At 35.8% G+C, this 19,513-nt stretch overlaps 1 protein-coding gene across 1 annotated transcript in view; it reads left to right on the top strand.

The window, feature by feature from the left end:
• CALCRL (calcitonin receptor like receptor) overlaps positions 1-19,513 on the top strand; it is a 65,806-nt gene that overhangs the window by 29,106 nt on the left and 17,187 nt on the right. The window contains exons 2-7 of the mRNA XM_062002643.1: positions 6,448-6,550; positions 7,532-7,676; positions 9,109-9,219; positions 10,121-10,233; positions 13,179-13,270; positions 18,426-18,552. Coding sequence (XP_061858627.1) covers positions 6,497-6,550; positions 7,532-7,676; positions 9,109-9,219; positions 10,121-10,233; positions 13,179-13,270; positions 18,426-18,552 — 642 coding nt within the window. The 5' untranslated portion in view covers positions 6,448-6,496. The remainder of the gene's footprint in view (positions 1-6,447; positions 6,551-7,531; positions 7,677-9,108; positions 9,220-10,120; positions 10,234-13,178; positions 13,271-18,425; positions 18,553-19,513) is intronic.

Raw genomic sequence — 19,513 nt, 5'->3', positions numbered from 1 at the left:
GTCTCTCTTTTGGTGTCCTCATTCATCCCCACCCTCATTAGGATGGCAGAGGCCTCAGCAAAATGGGAGTAAAAAGATAAGCAAGGAGTTTCCTTCCTTGGAGGTCTTCAAGAGCCACCTGGACATGTTCCTATACGACCGATCTAGGTGAACCTGCTTCTGCAGGGGGGTTGGACTAGATGATCTCTAAAGGTCCCTTCCAACCCCTACCATTCTATGATTCTATAATTAAGACAAGGGCAGGGAGCTCTGGGCAAAAGAGACTCCAGTACTCGACTTATGAAAGTAGGAAAGTTTATTCTACAATAAACAGAATGGAATAAAAGAAAAAAGAGAGTAGGATGATGAGAAAATTACAACCAGCACTTTCAGATCTCCCTCCCCCATCCTTCCTTTCTTCCTGGGCCCAGCTCACTGCTCCTGGTATCTCTACCTCCTCCCCACTCAACAGCTCAGGGGGGCAGGGAATGGGGGATGCGGTCAGTCTCTCACAGATGGGCTCTGCCACTTCTTTCTTCTCAGATGAGGATGACTACTTGCATTCCTCTCCTGCTCTGACATGGGATCCCTCCCCCAGGACAGTCCTTAGTGAATATCTCTGGTGTGGGTTCTTCACCACAGTTGCAGTTTCTGCAGATACAGGGTCCCTTCCCTCAGGACATGACCTTTTTTGGGCATAAGTTTAATGAACTGCTTTGTCTTGAGTTCCTCCTCACAGTTACAGCTTCTCTGAATATTGGGTCCCTTCCTTGGGACGTGGCCTCTTCCGGCCATAGTTTTAATGAAGAAAACCACTGCCCCTGGCTCTCGGTCTGTAGTGAAGTGACTGGGTCCCTCCCACAGGACACAGCCTCCTCCGGCCATAGTTACTGCCCCTGGCTCAGGGTTCTTAGCAAAATGAGTCTCTGCCCCTGATTCAGGGTCTTTAAAGAAATGCAAACAAATTACTACTTCACCAGTCCTCTCCATAGAATGAATGCAGGGGAGTCTCTGCTCCAGCACACCTCCTCCTCTCTTCTCTCACTGACCTTGGAGTCTGCATGGTTGCCTCGCTCTCTCTTCCCACTCCTTGCACTACCACAAGCTGGAGAAGAAGAAGAAGGAAGAAACAGGAAGAAACTTCCTCTTCCAGCTTCTTAAAAAGTGATTGTGGAGGTGATTGGCTGAGCCCCAGAAGATGGTCTGGCTCAGAGGTGGGGAGAGTTTTGAGCAACTTCTTTACAATCCAGGAGTCATCTTTACAATCCCTTCCCCCTTACCAGAAAAGGCTATCATGTCAAACCATGACAAGCAGAAATTGCAGAATATTCCAGGGAAATAACTTTGTGGATGGTTCCTCCTCCATACCCTCGTTTGGCAGGTTTTGTTGTGATAGGGATTTTTTAATTTACATTTCTTTGGTTTAGCTTTTAACTGGACCTCTATAGCCCAAGTTTCTTCTCAGGATGATATACCTCATTCAAACCTGTGAACTGAATAGAAGGAGAAAAGTGTTACAAAACAGAGAAAAATCTGTCCTCCCTGGTAAAAGCTAGCACCACTCTATGATGGCTTCCTAGGATTTTAGGTATTATTAGAACTGTTGAAGAGTGTTGTCAACTGCTGCTAGTAATACCTGTTGAGTACAGAAGACAAAACTTAGCTGGACAGTAGCCAAAAGCTATTAATGTGAAGAAGTACACAGGAGTAATTTAATCTTTGTAATCTTATCTACAGATGGTTCTGCAATCTCTGCAAGGTCTCTGGCAAGCAACTAGAGTGATGCAAAAACAAAACCAAAAGTTCTACATGCTAAAAGAAAAACTAAAAGATGTGAAGCATCTTTGTGAACTAGACTTAATTTTTGGCTTGCAATAATAAATCTGAGACCTTGAGATGTGTGTAGAATGTGACCCAAGAAATAAATAGCAAATATTTTCTTATACTGAGCTGAACTACCACTTAATGCATGAAGATGCAATAATGTAATAAAACAGTAGAATTGAGATATGACACTCTGTTTCTTCTTTGTTTTAATCCTCAATAAATGAGTAAGTACCATTGTGCCGCAACTGCTCCTGAGGAAAAACTCCTGGAAAGAAATGTAGAAGGAGAAATGTCTCAGTTCTTATTTTTAAATAGTGTCTTCATGCATATGAGGCATACTGTGGATTCAGAGAATGAGACATCTAAAGGATTTTGTCTTGTTTACAAAAAACTTGGGGTTTATTTCCTGTAGCAGTTTTCACAGTGGTTTTATGAATATTGCAAGTCTTTTCTGAATTCCCAATTCTCTTCGAGATGTCTTCATGTGCCCTATAAGCCTCTCTGTTTTGCAGTGAAAGGACAGATCTTGGCTTATCCCATTGTAAACCGCTGCAGTTCTTACACAAGCTCTTTGCAGTGTTTTCTTTATAATGCTGCTGGTTACCAGTTGGTGGTGTGCAAAATGTTCTATCATAATACTCTTAATGAATTCAAAATAGTATTAAGAGCTTTTAAAAAAATATATAAGAAAAACAAAACAACAAAATGTGTGCTTCATCTGAGGAGAGGTCACAGTGGAGGTTTGAAAGAATATTTGCAGTGAGGTTAAGAATGACTTCTTACAACAGTTCCATTAACATCACAATTTAGTTGTACCAGTGTTTTAAACCAGTACAGTAAGTTAAATGCTATTTATTGTTAAATTCAACAACATATGGATGTGACATTTAGGTAATAACTGTCAGGACTAAATTAATCTGGTGTGTATTAATGTTGGGCTGATACTGCTCATTTGTAAAGCCCTTAATAGTTAGAAAACAACCTGCCCCTCTGCATGCAGCATATTCCACAAAAAGTTTGAGTGCTGATGTAAGTGAAGACTTTATCTGTAATTCTGTTTGAAACTACCAGGGCTTTTCTTTAACAGTGCAGTACAACAATTCAAATTAGAGATGCTTGAAAAGGTTTCAGCATTTTCCAGTTTGTTACTTTTGTGTGTGTCTTGGGCTGAAACAACCAAACATTGCCTGGAGTTTTGAATACTTTGAGTTATATCCCTCCCCCTAAAAACCAAAAATAACAAAATAGCATATATAGCTATTTCTGAGAGGTATTACAGCAAAACAAAACCAGGGAGTGATAGAAAAGGTAGGAGTGGGATAGTGTCACGAAAATCACCATTCTGATCCCCATTTTCTGTCAGAGAGGAAGGCTATATATCTATATATGTACATGGAATCATAGAATGGTAAGGGTTGGAAGGGACCTTTAGAGATCATCTAGTCTAATCCCCCTGTAGAGGTAGGTTCATGTAGATCAGATCACACAGGAATGTGTTCATCTTTAGTGTTGCAAGATCATAGCGCAGTGCAAAATAAGTAATTTATACTGAAAGTGTTTTGGAGGTTGTGAGGTTATTGGTTTTTTTTTTTCCTTGGGAATTAGTTAAAAACGTTGGTGCATGTGTGTGCATGTACATGCTGTGACATAGTAGACTCTCCGTTCTGTTCCACTTCTACAGAGTTGCATTCTGACTTTAAGTTAGACTTAAGGGCAACTAGTGGAAGCTGCTTTTGTTTCTTCTTTTGTACTAAATGTGGTCAGATGATTGAAGTTCAGTCAGTTATTTTTCTTGCTGACTACATTTTTTAATCCTTTTGCTGTATCATTGAAATGGGATGTGTCTGGACCTCGGCAAGGGTGACATTCTTGGGAGGATGAGAATAGGTTAAATTTAGAAATATAGCGGATGAGGAAGGATGGCCTTGTAGAGAAAGCAGGAGGAAGAGAAATGTGAACATCTGTTAAAGCTATACCAGTGACTGTTTTGGCTAAGTTCAGCTTGCAGTTCCTTTTGAAGTCTTTCTCTTGCAGTAGATGTCACTGATATCAGTGACAAACACAACTCAGGACTTTGCAGTATCAGTATTGGATATCAGAGAATGTAATAAAGAGGAAAAACCATCAGTTCTTTTTCTTTATTTTTTTAAAGCAATCTCAGTCTTCACTACAACATGTACTAAAAATAAAAGATGAGATGTTAAACATCTGATTTGCTATTGCAATTCCCAATTCTCTTCCCACTAATATTCCTTTTTACTGGGAAAATACTTAAGCCAGAGGACTGCTAGTAGTTGTAGTCTTTTGTCTGCTTGCAAGTTTTATTCAATGCCTATCATGTAAATCATGATCCTGCTGGCTTTTGTTCAGATCCCAGCAGTCACAGAGTTGAGTTAGGGGATTCTGTCTAAGCTTCCACCATCTTTTCCCTCAAGCTAACATTCAATACACTGAAATTAATCTAAGTCCAATAAAATTGTCCTCTTTTCCCCACAGTAGACTTGTCAAATACGTTTAATAGCAGAACAACAACTTGGGAAGCAGTATTACTTAAAGAAACCTAAGAATGGGTCTCTTTCATTATTAATTTATTTTCCTTGTACATCTAATACCTCTGAGCTCTGAGAGAACTTTCTGCCAATGGTATTTGTTTTGCATCTCATCAGAACAGATGATTAATAAAAGCAGCCTGACTTTTTCAGTGCTACTGCATTGTTTCTTCAATCAGTGGGCTACGTTACTGTCCATTCTTAAGAAAGTTTTTCATATTCCTGTGAAAGTTCTTGTCCAAACTGGAATAAACATAGAGTGAATGAATTCATGTATTGATGCAAGAAGTGCTTCCATGAAGTCCAGATCTGAATGACTGTCATCCTGCATTTTGTAATTAAGTCCACAAGTACTGATTTTTTTTTCTATGTAAAGTTTTTGCAGTTAGCAAATGTGAGAATTGTGTGGAAAGCTAGCAAATTGTCTGAAATTAGTAGAAAGCACAGAGCAAATTACAGACTTAATATTTTATCTCCTGTGAATAATTAATAATTTGGCAGTGGATACTGGAATAGTTGATAGGAAATGTCTACCAAACCACTAGACATGAAAAAAATTGGACCATTAAAGGAATTGAGCTAAGACGTGACTTTTGGTATTGTGAAAGAGAAATAACAATGGTCTGTGAATCAAAGCAAATAAATTCTGCCTTTGTTTATATGATATTGTATCTTTTAGATAAATAAAATATAGGCAAGGCTAAATGAGAGCAGTATTTGAATATACATTTTAAATTTTCCATCCATTTTGGTTTAGCTTAAGAATTTTTGCATCTATTATAGAGAAAATTATTTTCTCTGGAGGTTTTCAAACCTGCCTGAATGCATTCCTGTGTGACCTGATCTAGCTGGACCAGCTTTAGCAGGGGATTGGACTAGATGGTTGCTAGAGGTCTCTTCCAACCTCTACCATTCTATGATTTTGAACTCTTATCTATATGTTGAGAAACATACAATAAATTATGGTTGCCATGTTCTACTTGATTGATCTCTGCATGTCCTGTAAATGTGTGCAAATATACTTTGGCATACTTTGGACAGAAAAGATTAATCAACTGCTGTAAAAACAAGTAGCTAATTCCAGCTTCCTTAGAAGGCCAGTGTTTTTTGTTTGTTTGGTTGGTTTTTTTTCCTACGTAAACAGACACAACTATAAATGAATGAAACTTTTGATAGTTTTGAATTAACTTCCCTTGTTCCCAATTATTATACAGAATCGAAAGCCTCTTTGCTAATTTATATCTCCATTTGTATTTGGTTTTTGGTCAATGTTTAATCATTACACATAGATATTTAGACTTTTTCTTTACTTAGGCAGTGGTTTTTACAATTATCTATTCACTGTACTTCTCATAACACATGGATTTTCCAGAGAAGTATTAACTGAAACCAAGAATATATTTCATGAACCCTAATTGGTCTTCCTGTTAGTGTTTTAAGAGCCTTCAGAACAGCATATTTGAATTTCAGTGTCTTGATGAATTACCTGTGCAATTTCCAGAAATCAGTGTTAGAGGATTGCATGCCAATAGTAAAAATAGAGGGAAAGTCACTGATAAGCTTTTAATTCTTGCATTGCCATTATCATCCTTGCAAATATGTAACTTCACGATAAAGTGTCTACTTAATAAATCAGTTCTTCCAGAAATGAAAAAATAAAAAAATTAAGAGAATAGGAAATAATTGTGTTTATGTTTGTGAAAATCAAAGTCTACTTCAGAGGAAACTGAACTGCAGTTTGCTGTGGTTGCCCAAAGGCAGAGATGTCAAGGAGTAAGCTCGTATCTCAGGGCTAGTTGCTACATATCTGCTAGGGTTTACACCAGCTACCTGACTAAGACAAACACTCTGGAGAATTGATGTTAGTTGAAGCAGTGGAGGCAGCAGTGCAGGAATAACCCTGCTGCTGGAATTCACTGCTGATGAATTGGGTGCATTCTTTTAAGATCACATCGTACATCTCCATGTATATCACATGGTATAACTATGCATGAATATGAGAGGACTTCCATTAATTTGTTTTAATTCAGAAAGAAAATATGAAGTCTTTAATGAATTACTAAATTTCTTCCTATTTTTTTTTCCATTGCAGCTTGAATTCATTCAACTACAATATAAAATACACTGCACGGGATATAAAAATGACAAAAAACTGGATCACATTTTTGCTGCTGTTCTTCTTATCAGTTACTATGGTGAGTCTTATGATTTTTTTAAATTGTTTCCAGGTTTAACAAATGTGGACAAAATATCATCGAAATTATTAATATGGAAATACAAAAACAACTAATCTTGTGTTCCATTGTAGTTTTTGTACAGAAAGATCTTTACCTACTTTTTGTTCTTTTAATTCCTGTGGTAAAATAACAGAAACAGCATTTGCCTTTGCTGAACTAAACATATCTGTTGCTAGCAGAGAATTTTACAGTAGCAGTTAAGAAGCAACACAAAAGCAGTACTATGCAGACCCTGGGAAAAGTAGAGGAGATGTCTAAGGTGGATTTAGAGGATGTCCTTGGAGCTTTTAATTTCAGCCCTTGTATGACAATGGTACAGTATTTCTATCTGCAGCTTTGGTTTTTCGTGAGGTTTGGTAGTTTCTCGTAAAATGTTTAACTTCTTTTAAAAATGTATTTAAAAGATTGAGGTGTTGATCAAGATCCACTTTTTTATTTTTAAAAAATATTTTTAATAACTGCGAAAGTGATATTCTGAGAGGTAACTTCTAGTTCACAAGATGACAGAGATATCAAATTGCTCTAAACAAGCTTCAATGCATACAGCATTGTATGGAAAAGCTTCTTCATAAAGGTTCATTTGGGGCTTGATTCAAATGCCTTTGAGGCTAATCTAACTTAGATATATTTGACTGGATTTTGCAAAAGCTGTTCATACGCTTCTGACTGTCTCTGCTTTTTATGCATTTTTCCATTATTTACCAGTCTTGCAGATTATTTCCCCATACTCATTCAGGAGATATTTACCAATATTTACCAATAAGAATTGCTAAATTATCCAGAAAAACACAAAATCATGTTGTTGGTAATAAGATCTGAAAGTAATTTTCCTTCAGTAAAGTAATATTTAAAGTATAATATTTTAAAGGATTGACATTTAAGATGTTGATATTGCAGTTCGTAAATTACTTGCTAAAAATAATTTTTTTTTTCTCCTAGTTTTTTGCCACTGCTGTACCATCTGAAGGGCATCAGAATATGACAGAGGACTTCACTCAGCTAAGTGTTACACGGAATAAAATCATGACAGCACAGTATGAGTGCTACCAGAAAATTATGCAAGATCCTATTCATAAGAAAGAAGGTAAACATTTTTTCATGTAAAGTTTTACAAAGGCAAAAGGGTCAACATATATAATTCCAGTAATACAGAATCCTTTAGCTATATTAATTTCTTACCTTTGTTGCAATCATTTTCAGGCTGTAGCTGTGTTTGTTGCATTTTTTTAGAAGCATCACTTAAGGATTCATGAAGATTAAGTAATATATTTTATTACCTGCCCATAGCTCCACTTGTTATATAACACAAAGCTTATCTTTCTGGTGAGATAACAAAATTTTAATTTAGATAGATATCTAGACTAAAAAATGATCCTTGATTAATCTTGCCACTTTATCTCATTTCATGCTGTTATAATGCCTCTGTCTCCCTGCTCATATCTGCCTTGAAAAAATGAAAGTATCTTGATTTGTATAATTTGCCTGCTCTGAGGGTTATGTTAATGTCGTTAAAGTATTTTCTGATAACTCATTCACAGCAAACCTAGGTAACTCTTCTCTGTATTCACTGTTTCTGACTCTTAACTTCTGGAAACAAACATTTTTTGAGATAAGAGATATTCTTTTACAACGAGATTTTTTTTCTCTTTTGAAATAATTCTTTGGAGGAAGTGAATGTCTGGATGTCAGAAACGGAGCATGACTGTGGAAGCTTATGTCCAGCTTGGTACATCACAGCTTCAGAAAGATCTGGACAAATTAGAAATTCATAAGATGAGAAGAGGAGGAATTATATGGTATTTTAAAAAAGCAGCCTTTGAGATGAGCAACATCATTAAAGAAAACTACATCTTCAAAGTTGTAGAGGATAAGTGATTCTGTGTGCCTTTTGGGAAACAGCTTGTTTATAAAACCCCAACTCATTCTCAAGGGAGATTTACTTTTGTGAGTGCAATGAGGCATTGACTCAGGCTCTTGAGGGATTCCTTGTCCTTGGAGCACTTAGAGAAGTGTCTGTCCATGATGACCACTGCAGGCTCAGCTCTGCCTGAGCCAGAGGACCTGTGGCTACCTCCCAGCCAGGATTTCTGATGGCTTCCAGGACAACACTGTGTTTTTAATGAACTACTAAACATATGCATCGGCTTGGTATATATCAATATGTAAATAACTTCAGTAAAATGATCTCTGCAAGCTTAAGGTTCTTTGTTAATGTGCGTTATTTGGTCTGAATTGATGTACTGTGCTCTAGGTCTGAGATTTGTAAATGGTAGTTGTAGACTGTTTCAAAGTGAATGATGATGGATTTTAAAATGTGTTCACAGAAATGTACACACAAGAAATTAGTTCTATTAAGTGGAATTTTACTTAATGTCCACTGAATCTTATGTTTGCTTTCTCATTTCCTATTGCTGCAAAGGAGAAACTTACTTCATGCAGTCCTATATCTGCCTTTTGAAAGACTATTCTTGTTAGAAGAGTTGTTATTTTATTATCGGGCCTCTGCTTGTTTGCAGGTCCCTACTGTAACAGGACATGGGATGGCTGGTTATGCTGGAGTGATGTTGCTGCTGGAACTGTGTCAGTACAGCGTTGTCCTGACTACTTTCAGGATTTCAACCCATCAGGTAAGTGTGTATGGGCTTCTAAATCAACATATTTCTTAATAGAGTGAGGATTTGGGTGCTTGGTACTTCATATGTCTCTAATGCTCTGGAATTTCAGTGACTCCAAACCCATTATTTGCATTTTTCCCTTTGTCACATAGAAAGCTGGAAAGTTGCTTCCTTTCTGAAATATGTCCTTGACAGAGTCTGTAGATTAGGAAATAGAAATTCAAGTAGATCACAGGTTTTTTCCTCTCTTCTCTCTGTCAGGCAAGCAGAAATATGACCTTTTACCTCAATTTAGCAGTTTAAGTTGACAAGAATTTCTCCTAAAAGTGAATCTTTTCCTGTTTCTGTAGGATAAACTTTGCATGTGTGAGCATATTGAAAATGTCACAGACTTCCACTCTTGCCTTTCTCTGATCAATTTGATATTTTTTAGGGTCTTTTTATGCCTCTTTCTGTTTAACAATAGAAATCATTACGTGGTCTCAGAAATTTTCCAGTTCTTGAGTAGTTTCTGTATTGATGTTTTCTTGCCTGCTTAGTCCTAGTTTACAGTGGTGGGATATCATACTTTAGGTCTTGGATGTTAAATAAATCATTTAAATATTCCTGTCACTTCATCTGGTACTTCTCTGTTAGTTTGATATAGTTAATTGGATCAGAGGAGAGAAGTCTATTTGTTTTCTTAAGAAAAATACATCACCAGTTGCCCTTGCCAAGCAAAAGCAACGGTTTCTAGTTTCTCAGAATTCATAGCAACACACAATGTCTCTGTAGTCATATTAATAAAGCTATCTTTCATTTGCCCATCTGTCTTTGTTAAATACTAAGCATGAGGAAGTAGAACTTCAGGGTTAACTGTTGTGGTTTTATTTTGTTTTTCTGTTTTTTTTCTTTCCATCTACTTGGACTGTAGAAAAAGTTACGAAGATCTGTGATCCAAGCGGGAATTGGTTTAGACACCCAGAAAGCAACAGGACGTGGACAAACTATACCCAGTGTAATATCTATACACATGAAAAAGTGAAGGTAGGAAAGGAGTGAATGCATATCGCTAGTATCAATAAACTGATCTGAAAAATTTCCCAAGTCTCAAAACTTGAATGGCAGTAGAGTTGATGCAACATGAAAATACAAAAAGAAGAAATCACATCGAATAAAAAGGATGAACAGTGCAAAACAGACTCAGAAAAACCCAGCCCACCTGATTTGTCTTTTACAGCTCATCTTAACTGCATGAAATATATGATAATAATTTTGTTTATGAGTATTTTGAATGTGTGGGTACTAGTACTTATCCAGATCATCCAGAGTCATCTACTGGTGAGTAAAGTGTGTGCGTTTTAAGAGCAGACCTTTATATTTTGCTCTGTAACTTTGAAGAAGGGTCCAAGTTCAGCAGAATTGCAGGAGATTTGCATATCTCTGGAAGATATGCTGAGTTTACGAGTTTGTCCAGTTATCTTAGAGTGACGGATTTTCAGCAGGTGCACAACCAACGTTTTGATTGAGATTAATACATCTTCAAGGCAGCTTTAAGTAGAGTTCAGATCTTTTAGTTTTATTGGGTTTTCCTCCATCTGAAAAGCAGAGCTAATCTTTTTTTTTTTTCCAAAAGTATAAGCAAACTGTAGCTGAGTGGATTTACCACAGGATTTTGAAGGCCAAAGGAAAGTAACTAATGTGAAGCATTAGGATTTGTTCTTCCTTGTGATCCTTTTCCTGTGTATGTCTTGTGTCTTGGCTCCTAAGTGTAATTTTTTTTTTCAGTGTGTGAGATAACGAGCTGCTCACATGAATGGAAAACATATACTTTGCATTTATTTAAATGAAATTTTGCAAACATCCAAAATTATCTTGGGCCAAGTAGCAAGAAGCTTTGAGAGTGCTGTTTTCTATATATTAAAAAAAAAAAAAAAGAGAGAGAAAAAAATCTCCGGTAAACCTCCAAATGCCTACTTTCAGAGATATTCTGTGACATATTGGGATACAATGGGCAAAATTGCATGTTTTGTTGCCTTGTCCCCAACTGTATGTCCACTAATATTCTTTATCAAACATTCAGTTGTGGGAAGAAGCAATAAATTTAAACTGCAAATGCCCAAGAAGCAGGAATGTAAAATGCTGGTCAGGATACAATGTAAATTAATTTAAAACTCATGGGAAAAAAACTCAGTAATAGCAGATTATGTCAAGAATACTGACATCGAGTAGAAATCATTACTCCTAACTGCATCATTGCTGTCAAGAGTATTTAGGGTATTTACCTCTAAACCATATAAAGAAAAGGGGGCAATAGATGATAAGGCACTTTTATATGGCTTTTGTTCAAATAATGAAAAATTGAATATGCTGATGGCGATTTAATTTAACTAGCAGAGATGCTATAATTCGTTGATTCTTGCTAATACTTGGCTGGAAACTGAGAGGATATTATTGAGACAGGAGCCAGATCCAAGCAGGTCTCTCTTTGAGTAATGGTCTGGTTTGCTTTGGGCTGTTTTGCCCAGTGTATTTCAACTGTCATTCATCAGAAGCTATTGTTTAAATGGAATAATAACTCCAAAGAAAACCTTACCGCTTCCTACAGTTCTGTGTGGTGTTACATTAAACAACACTATCTTTTCACTTTGCTAGGAAGGCAGGCTTCATAATGCACAATAAAAGTGATTGTCGTCTATTGCTCAGCTGTTCTTCTTGTTGCCCCCATCAGCAGTCCCTGCTGCACCACTGCATCATGCCAGTCCTAAATGGTGCGGAAACCTTCAAAACCCTTAATATTCACCTTTGCCTAAATTGGTCACTGAATGAGGTGGTGATAGGGGATAATGACCTGTCAGAGAAAGGCTGTCATGATGTATGACATACAAAGCCAAGCTTAGTGTTTCAGGGATAGCCCTTGCTTTTTCTCACTTCCAAAATTTAATATAAAAGTTTCACTGAAGCCAATGCATTTCAAATCCTCATTATTTTTTTTAAAAGTTCTAGCATATACAAAGAGATACCCTTGTCTCACCTTATAACCTTCTTAAAGCTTCACCTAGAATCTTTTCATGTCATTTCAAAAGTTAATACATGTAGCAAGCTGCAGTTAGTGTATCTTAAATTAGTATGGAGTACATGAGCACTTATATATATGCTGTCATTCTTTCCATAGAACCCAGGTAATTGTATTTTACTGTGATAATATAAGGTTCAACCTGAATGTCTTCATTTCTTTACGTGCAAAATGATATCTTTAATGTAAGAGAAATTTTCTGAAGGCAGATTCCATGGCTGAAAGCAGGGGATTGTTATTAGTAAAATTTAATATATTTATTTATTCAAAGAATTACTGATAACATGTTATATATATTGCAAATATTCATTTACTAGTTCCTTATTTTTACCTTCATCTACCCAGCTTTTCATAATTATAGAATTTGGCTGTAGACTTATTTAATGAGACTGTTTATTCTTCTTTCTTTTTGAGTTGTCATTAGTTTTTTTCACTCTCTGCCTTAAATGCCAGAGGAAAACTAAATTTTCACTATCATAATCACAGCTTGCATTGAAAAAAGTATTTGTAAATAATAAGAAAAAGCCTTCCATGAGGAAAACCACAAATTGTTACAGCAAACACGTGTCTGCCTTAAGATTTCTGTTAATGGATGAATCAAGCCTCAGGCAGGAATGCACCCAGTTCAATAGCATAGCCAGAATTATGTAAATACTCAGAAAACTAATGCTTTAAGTGGTAGGAGATAAGTTCTTATGATGAATTCGTCAAATCTGTTGTGTGTTGTGCAGAAAGAGATTTTTAGTAAAATGTTGATTTGCAGGATTCTATACCTGACTCATCATTATCTGTAAGATTTTTATTTTCTTAATCCTATAATATTCATTTTGTATCCAGAATAAATGTACAAATGTGTGTGTTGCCAGCAGTAATTCTGTATGCATCACAGGTGCTTGGTTTTGTTCTTGTATTGCAGACTGCTCTGAATTTGTATTACTTGGCCATCATCGGACATGGTCTTTCCATTACATCACTTCTGATTTCTCTTGGCATTTTCTTTTATTTTAAGTAAGTATATCTAAACATCTTTAATAATCATTTCAATACTTTGAAACACAAGCCATCCAAATGAAATTAGGTAGAGCAAGAAGATGAAGAAAATCTGTATATTGGTTTGGCACTGAACGTCATACGTTCCTATGCGACCTTATCTAGGTTGACTTGTATCTGCAGGGGGGTTGGACTAGATGATCTCTAAAGGTCCCTTCCAACCCCTACCATTCTATGATTCTATGATAATAAAATTTTAGCTTACTTTTCTCAGAAAATGAAAATCAGAAATCTACAAACAAAAAACCACGTTGAAAAGAACACGTTGAAAATGGGAAAATTATTATTTTGAATTGGTAATATTATTTTGGGTTTTAATAATAATGAGGTACAGTTGGGTTATGACAAGCATCAGCCAAACTAAAATGCAAATTGAATCCAAAATAATGATGATATATGATAACTACAGTAACATTCCAAAGTAGGTAGTCATAAAATGTGATAAACTATAAAGAAAGTAAGACTAAGAGCTACCTCAGAAATGGAAATAATAAAAATAATCTTGGGGTTTTATTAACATATCATGTCTATGACAGCTAAGTCAGCTCCTCTGACCACAGTTATTACATTACCTTCTTGAAAGAAGAGCAGTGTATTGCTACTGTCAAAGCTTGTAATGCACAGGTCTTTTAAAATTAGCCTTCTTATGACTTCGCATTTTATGAACTTAATTTTCTTTCACATTAAAGGCTCACTTTTTTTTTTTTTTGCCTTCCAAGTAGTTGATGAAGCTTAGTGGAAAGGTGAAACTGGGAGTATTGTCACATGATTAGAGATGAGCAAGACAAGTTATTATCTCTGCCAAATACTGCACTGCACAATGTGGGCTTTCCTTATTAACTGGCACTAGTTTAATCATTTCTACATAATTTTTCATAGGATAATGTAGAACTGCTCTATGGGCTTACCTGTTTCTTAACACTGTACCCTACCTCTCAATTGTGTTTTTGTTTTTTCATAACTTCTATATATTAATAGCACAGCTGGCTGAATATAGTATTTCCAATTTAGATATGTGTTATTTCCCCAGGTTCTGGGACAACATTTCCACCAATCCTCAACAAAACAGAGTGCTTCCACTTTGTAGCCTCTTTTCATGAAATCCAATATACAAGATGACTTTTCAGCTGTTTATTTCAATGAAACATTTGTGCTTTTAAATCAATTTATTTGCAAATGACCTGTAAAAACTATGCTTACTATTTCCAAATTCACTTTCCCACCATAAAATCAACATGTGAAATGGCTTTGAGTCCTTATAGGAAGGTTGATTTTTGCATTAAAATGTGCTATATGTTGCTATAAATGTGAAAAAGTTTAACAGACTAAATATCTAATGTGACAGAAAAAAATGATTTAACATAGACTTCTCATGAGGAGACAATATGATTTTAAAAGTTCAGAGACAGTAAAGAATGACTTTTCTGTACTGTAATATGAAAACCACACCAGTTTCATCTTTGTTTGTGGCACTTACTGCAAAAGCAGCTGATCTGCTTTGCCACCATTACAACTATGTCATATTAATCTAACCCTCCAGGGGTTCTTTTTTTCTCTCTCGTTCTCTCTTTTTCTTTTTCTTCTTTTTTTCCCCTCCTCTGGTAGAGGAGCATCTCTCCTCAGAGAACCACATGGAATTCATCCAGACCTACATACCACATTTTCTAGACTGTAGTTATGTTGGGATATAAAAGGAAACTACAAAATTTAAAGGAAGCTAAAGAAAGTCCTCTACATGCTGTTCTCTTGGGAATATACAGTTCCTCTAAAGTATTTTTAGTACCAGAAGGGTATTTAAAGATCAAGATTAATACCAGGATATATTATGTATCGGCTGAAGCTTGTATAATTATTCATAGCTTTAACAGGTGGACTTTTTTTTTTTTTTTTGGCTATTGTGTAGTGGCACCTTTAATTTAGTTCTGTTTCCAAAAAATGTATTCTCTTAGTCAATTGGCAGTTTCCAGACATTTGCTGGATTAGAATATCTTTAGGTTGGACTAGAGAGGTAGTACATTTCTCCATGGGAAAAATTAAACTTTTTTTTTAATATTTTCAGCTTTTCTAATATTAACTATTTGGATTTTTAGTGAAATGTCTTTTAAAGATTAAAATAATTTTGTGCATTTTGTTTTTTTTAGTTGAAATTCTGTTTTTTCTTCAGAAAATAGTCTCATTGGAAATACTTGTCCAGTTTATGATTTGTGTTCCCCAAGTGGATTGGAGTTTTTGGTTTAATAGCATGAAGTGGTCTATAAACTAGGAACTTCAATGTTCATCTCTTAAAATTCATCTATAACACATAAAAGTAACTTTTTTACAGAGGCTCTGCATTCTCATTCTGTTCCACGCTCTAGATCACATACGTGTTCATTATAAATCTTCTGATAAAATGGTTTTATAGTTTTCATAAAGAAGGAAGAACAAAGGAAGAGAAAACTTAAAACAATGAATTTAGAGAAAGGGGAACTGTGATTTGAAGGATACCCCCAACCCAAAATAAAAACAAACGAAACAAAAATATCCACCTTAAATAAAGGAGTTGCATTCAAATACTGCAAAATTCAACCAGTGTTACAACCTTAAAAAAATCAGATCCCAAACACATCTGGGAGCTGTTGGGAATGTTACCTTTTTGCTTTTGGACAAATGTTGGAGAAATTAATGTTTTCCTAATGCCCAAGATATGCAGGAGTCAAAATAGGAAGGGAAATAGGTAATTTAGCAGGAGATCTGTTTTTATTTTACTGCACATGGCTTAATCCAGGGGTAGGTCATTCAAATGTTCTTAGATCAGAATGATGAGAATGAAGTGATTAAAGGATATTATGTCATTAAGAAAAACAGTCAGGAAAAGGAATATAGAAAGGGTTACAGAAGAGGGAGGGTGGGGAGACTTTAGGAAAAACTCCTTTATTACCAAAAGCAGTCTTTGCTTTTAAATGTCATCAGTCTGGCTTTCTCGATTTTTGTCCGGTGATCCTTTCAGCCCTTTTATGTATGGGTGGAGGTGGGTGTGGATGGGTGTGTTTGAATATTCAACAGGAACAGCTGCTGGATGACCCTGAGAGATGGCCCCAGTAGCTGTACGTGCTTTTTCTTGCCCGTACATTGAATCTTAACAATAAGCAGGGAATTCCTGAGTCCTTCAGGACTTATGTACAAAGTACTTAGCTGAAATCTAGTGTCTCTTTTCATATATAAATCATATAGGGAAAAAAAAACCTGTATAAAAATACATTTTCAAATAACATAAAAATCTGAATATTATAACCAAAGCTTTATAAATGCTTTAGCCAAATAACACTTGGCAGCCAGAGGTTTCCTTATCCCGTATTTAGTAACAGGAAGTGGGGAATGTCTCAAGGCTCCAAGGTTTGACTTGCAGGTGTTCTGCCTGAGTCATGGCATTGCGCTGTGTATACCTGAACCTCTTAACTCCATGTGTCTGTGAGATGCTTCATACGCTCTTCTTGTGATGCAGTCTCCTGTGCAGCCTATCTTTCTTATTGTCTTTTGTTCAGTGGGGTCGTGTTGTTTCTTGTTTGATCAGTCATCTCCTCAACAGTTTTCAATACATTCCTATAGCTTTTGTGACTCTTCCATATCTGCATTTCTCTGTTGAAACACAATATTCTTCTCCTTCCTGCCCTGTCAAATTAAAAAATTCATCACCAATGTCCATACTTTTTGAATAGCAAGCCTGAAAGAAAAGAAAAAGCCTTGACAACTTTTTTTTTTCCCTAATGTGAAAATTTAGGCTTGTCCCCTGCTAACTTTGTCATTGTATTTCTGATTTCTGTAACAGCGAAGAGCATTTGCATGTGTGATAGACTTTCCTACTCTAGTTAGTAATTATGTTTTGTTAATCAACCGCACTCTATTTTACTGGCTATTAAATGGAGGTAGGCAGGGTGAAATTATAAAGCACAGACTTCTTACAGCAGAAGCTTCTGCAAATGCTTTCTCCAAAGTAACCAAATAGCATTTCCTGACAGTGACCACAATACCACAGTCTTTGTCAGTTCTCTTTGCTTGTGGGAGAGGTTTCTCTGAGTAAACCCAGGCCTTGCTCCCATAGTGCTGGTCCTGACGTTCACAAATGACTGGCTGAGTTGGTTTGCTCAGATGTGCTGCAATCTTCCTATCTTAAACCTAAAGGTATCATTTTTATCCAGATTTGGAAGCTGATCATCCGCTTTCATAACAAAACAGATGTTATTTGCTGTTTTGGGAATTTTGAGCTTTAAGGTTTCATGTCCCAACAATCAAAATTTGTTATGTATCCATATAGGCTTTCTGTTTTCTGTTTTTCTGTAAAGCTGAATTACTTTGGAAAAATTTGAATGAGAAGCACTTTTACCTCTTGGAGTGGCAAAAAGTTAGGCCTACTTTCTCTAGAATTGCAGGTAACAAAAATTTACCACAACTACGTTCAACTTGTAGTATTGTTTAATATTTTTGATACTTTGCTTAAAAAAAGCAAGCCCTTCTGAAGATGTGTTTTTAATTTTATTGCAAGATTCAAATCAAACCTTGACAATTAACACAATTAGATTCAGTTATAGGTTGCATTTTACTGTTTATAACTCATACAAAAGTCAAGATAAGATTTGGGTTATCTTACTTCTTTAGATGTTTCTCTAGCTGTTAGGATTAAGAAAGAAAAATGACAATAATATGAGTAAAAGATAATTATCCTAAAAATATCTTAACAGGTTTGGGTAAATGGAAATGTAGGTAAGACAGCATTTTCAGGCTCAAATGTGGTAGTTAATTGGGTAATTCTTCAAATACTAACCAAAAAAAAAAGTATAAACCTTCTGAAACTTGTTATTACTATTCAGATCTTTTTTAGATAGTCACTGTAGAACAAGTCTTTCACTGTAAACATACTGGAACTGAATGTACTTGCTTTGCCTCCTGTTGGCGTTTAAGGGAAGGTGCTACCTTTCGCATCATTCTCTTAAACTTGGACTGGAAATGAAGGAAGGCTTGTTTTAAGACTTCTTAATAGAATAAAGTGCTCTAGTATTTCAAAATTTCAGAGTTCTCCTCAAGTACATATGGTTGTCCCCCCGTGTATTCATTTGTTCTTGTTTCTCTTTTCTAGGAGCTTGAGTTGCCAAAGGATTACTCTGCATAAAAATCTATTTTTCTCTTTTGTTTGCAACTCTGTTGTAACAATAATTTCACTGACTGCAGTTGCCAACAATCAGGAGTTAGTTGCAACTAATCCAGTAAGTGAAAGTGTATATTTGGCAGCCTTGTTGATTTCTATGTGAAAAACTTAAGCAACGCAGAAGAGATGAGATGTGAATGGCTAATGATATGTCATATATAGCAAGGTTAAAATGTTCAGTAATGATGTGTCCACGTTACATAGTACAACAGATGACTAATGGCGATTTGGATATTTCACACTGAGGTTTAAAACGATGGATCACACTGACCTGCTCTTCTGAATTTCTACAAATCACTTTCACACTGAAACAACTGCAATAAAGTAGCTTATTCGAGATTATGTCAGAGAGGTTGATGATTGAATTTACCATGGAAGCACTGTAAAAATAAAAGCTATGCAATGTATTTTGGATCTGTCAGCCACTTTCCTGTGGCTTTAACTTCGCTGTCTTTAATTACTATGAGAAGAATTAATTTTTTTTTTTTTTTTGTGAAAGAAGATAAAGCTAACCCTTATAATCCAAAAGTAAAAAAAAAAAAAACAAACAAACCCCAAATGCTATCTATTTGGTTCTGATTTTTCTCTCTTCCATTTCACGATAATACTGGGTTAAATGTGAATCAGTAGCTTCTCCCAAAAGGCTTGGAGTTATAGCAACGAAAGAGCCTGAAAATGAAATACATAAACAAACAAATCCCTAACTATGGCTTTATTTTTATTTAGGCCAGGGAGATGAATTTAAATTCTGTGAAAGTTAGGGCAAAACTCCAGCAGCTCAATAGAGTAAAAAGATAAATTCTCCTTCTCCTGTAAAAGCTCATCAAAGTGCTGGAAAACAGGCTTGATATAACTGCTAGCAGTCATCATTAAGTTAGGTAGCAGGACATGGTAAAACAGCTTGGTCTTCACAATGAGATATAACTTCTCAATTGAGAAGAATATCTTGAACAAAGCTAAATTACAAATCTATGCCAACATTAGAGCTTCCTTCCAGAACCCACCGTGTGCCATTTCTT

Source organism: Colius striatus, chromosome 9 (genome assembly GCF_028858725.1).
Source record: "Colius striatus isolate bColStr4 chromosome 9, bColStr4.1.hap1, whole genome shotgun sequence".
Classification (NCBI taxonomy): domain Eukaryota; kingdom Metazoa; phylum Chordata; class Aves; order Coliiformes; family Coliidae; genus Colius; species Colius striatus.
Note: the sequence above shows the minus strand (reverse complement) of the source record. Positions and strands in the feature narration are given on the sequence as shown.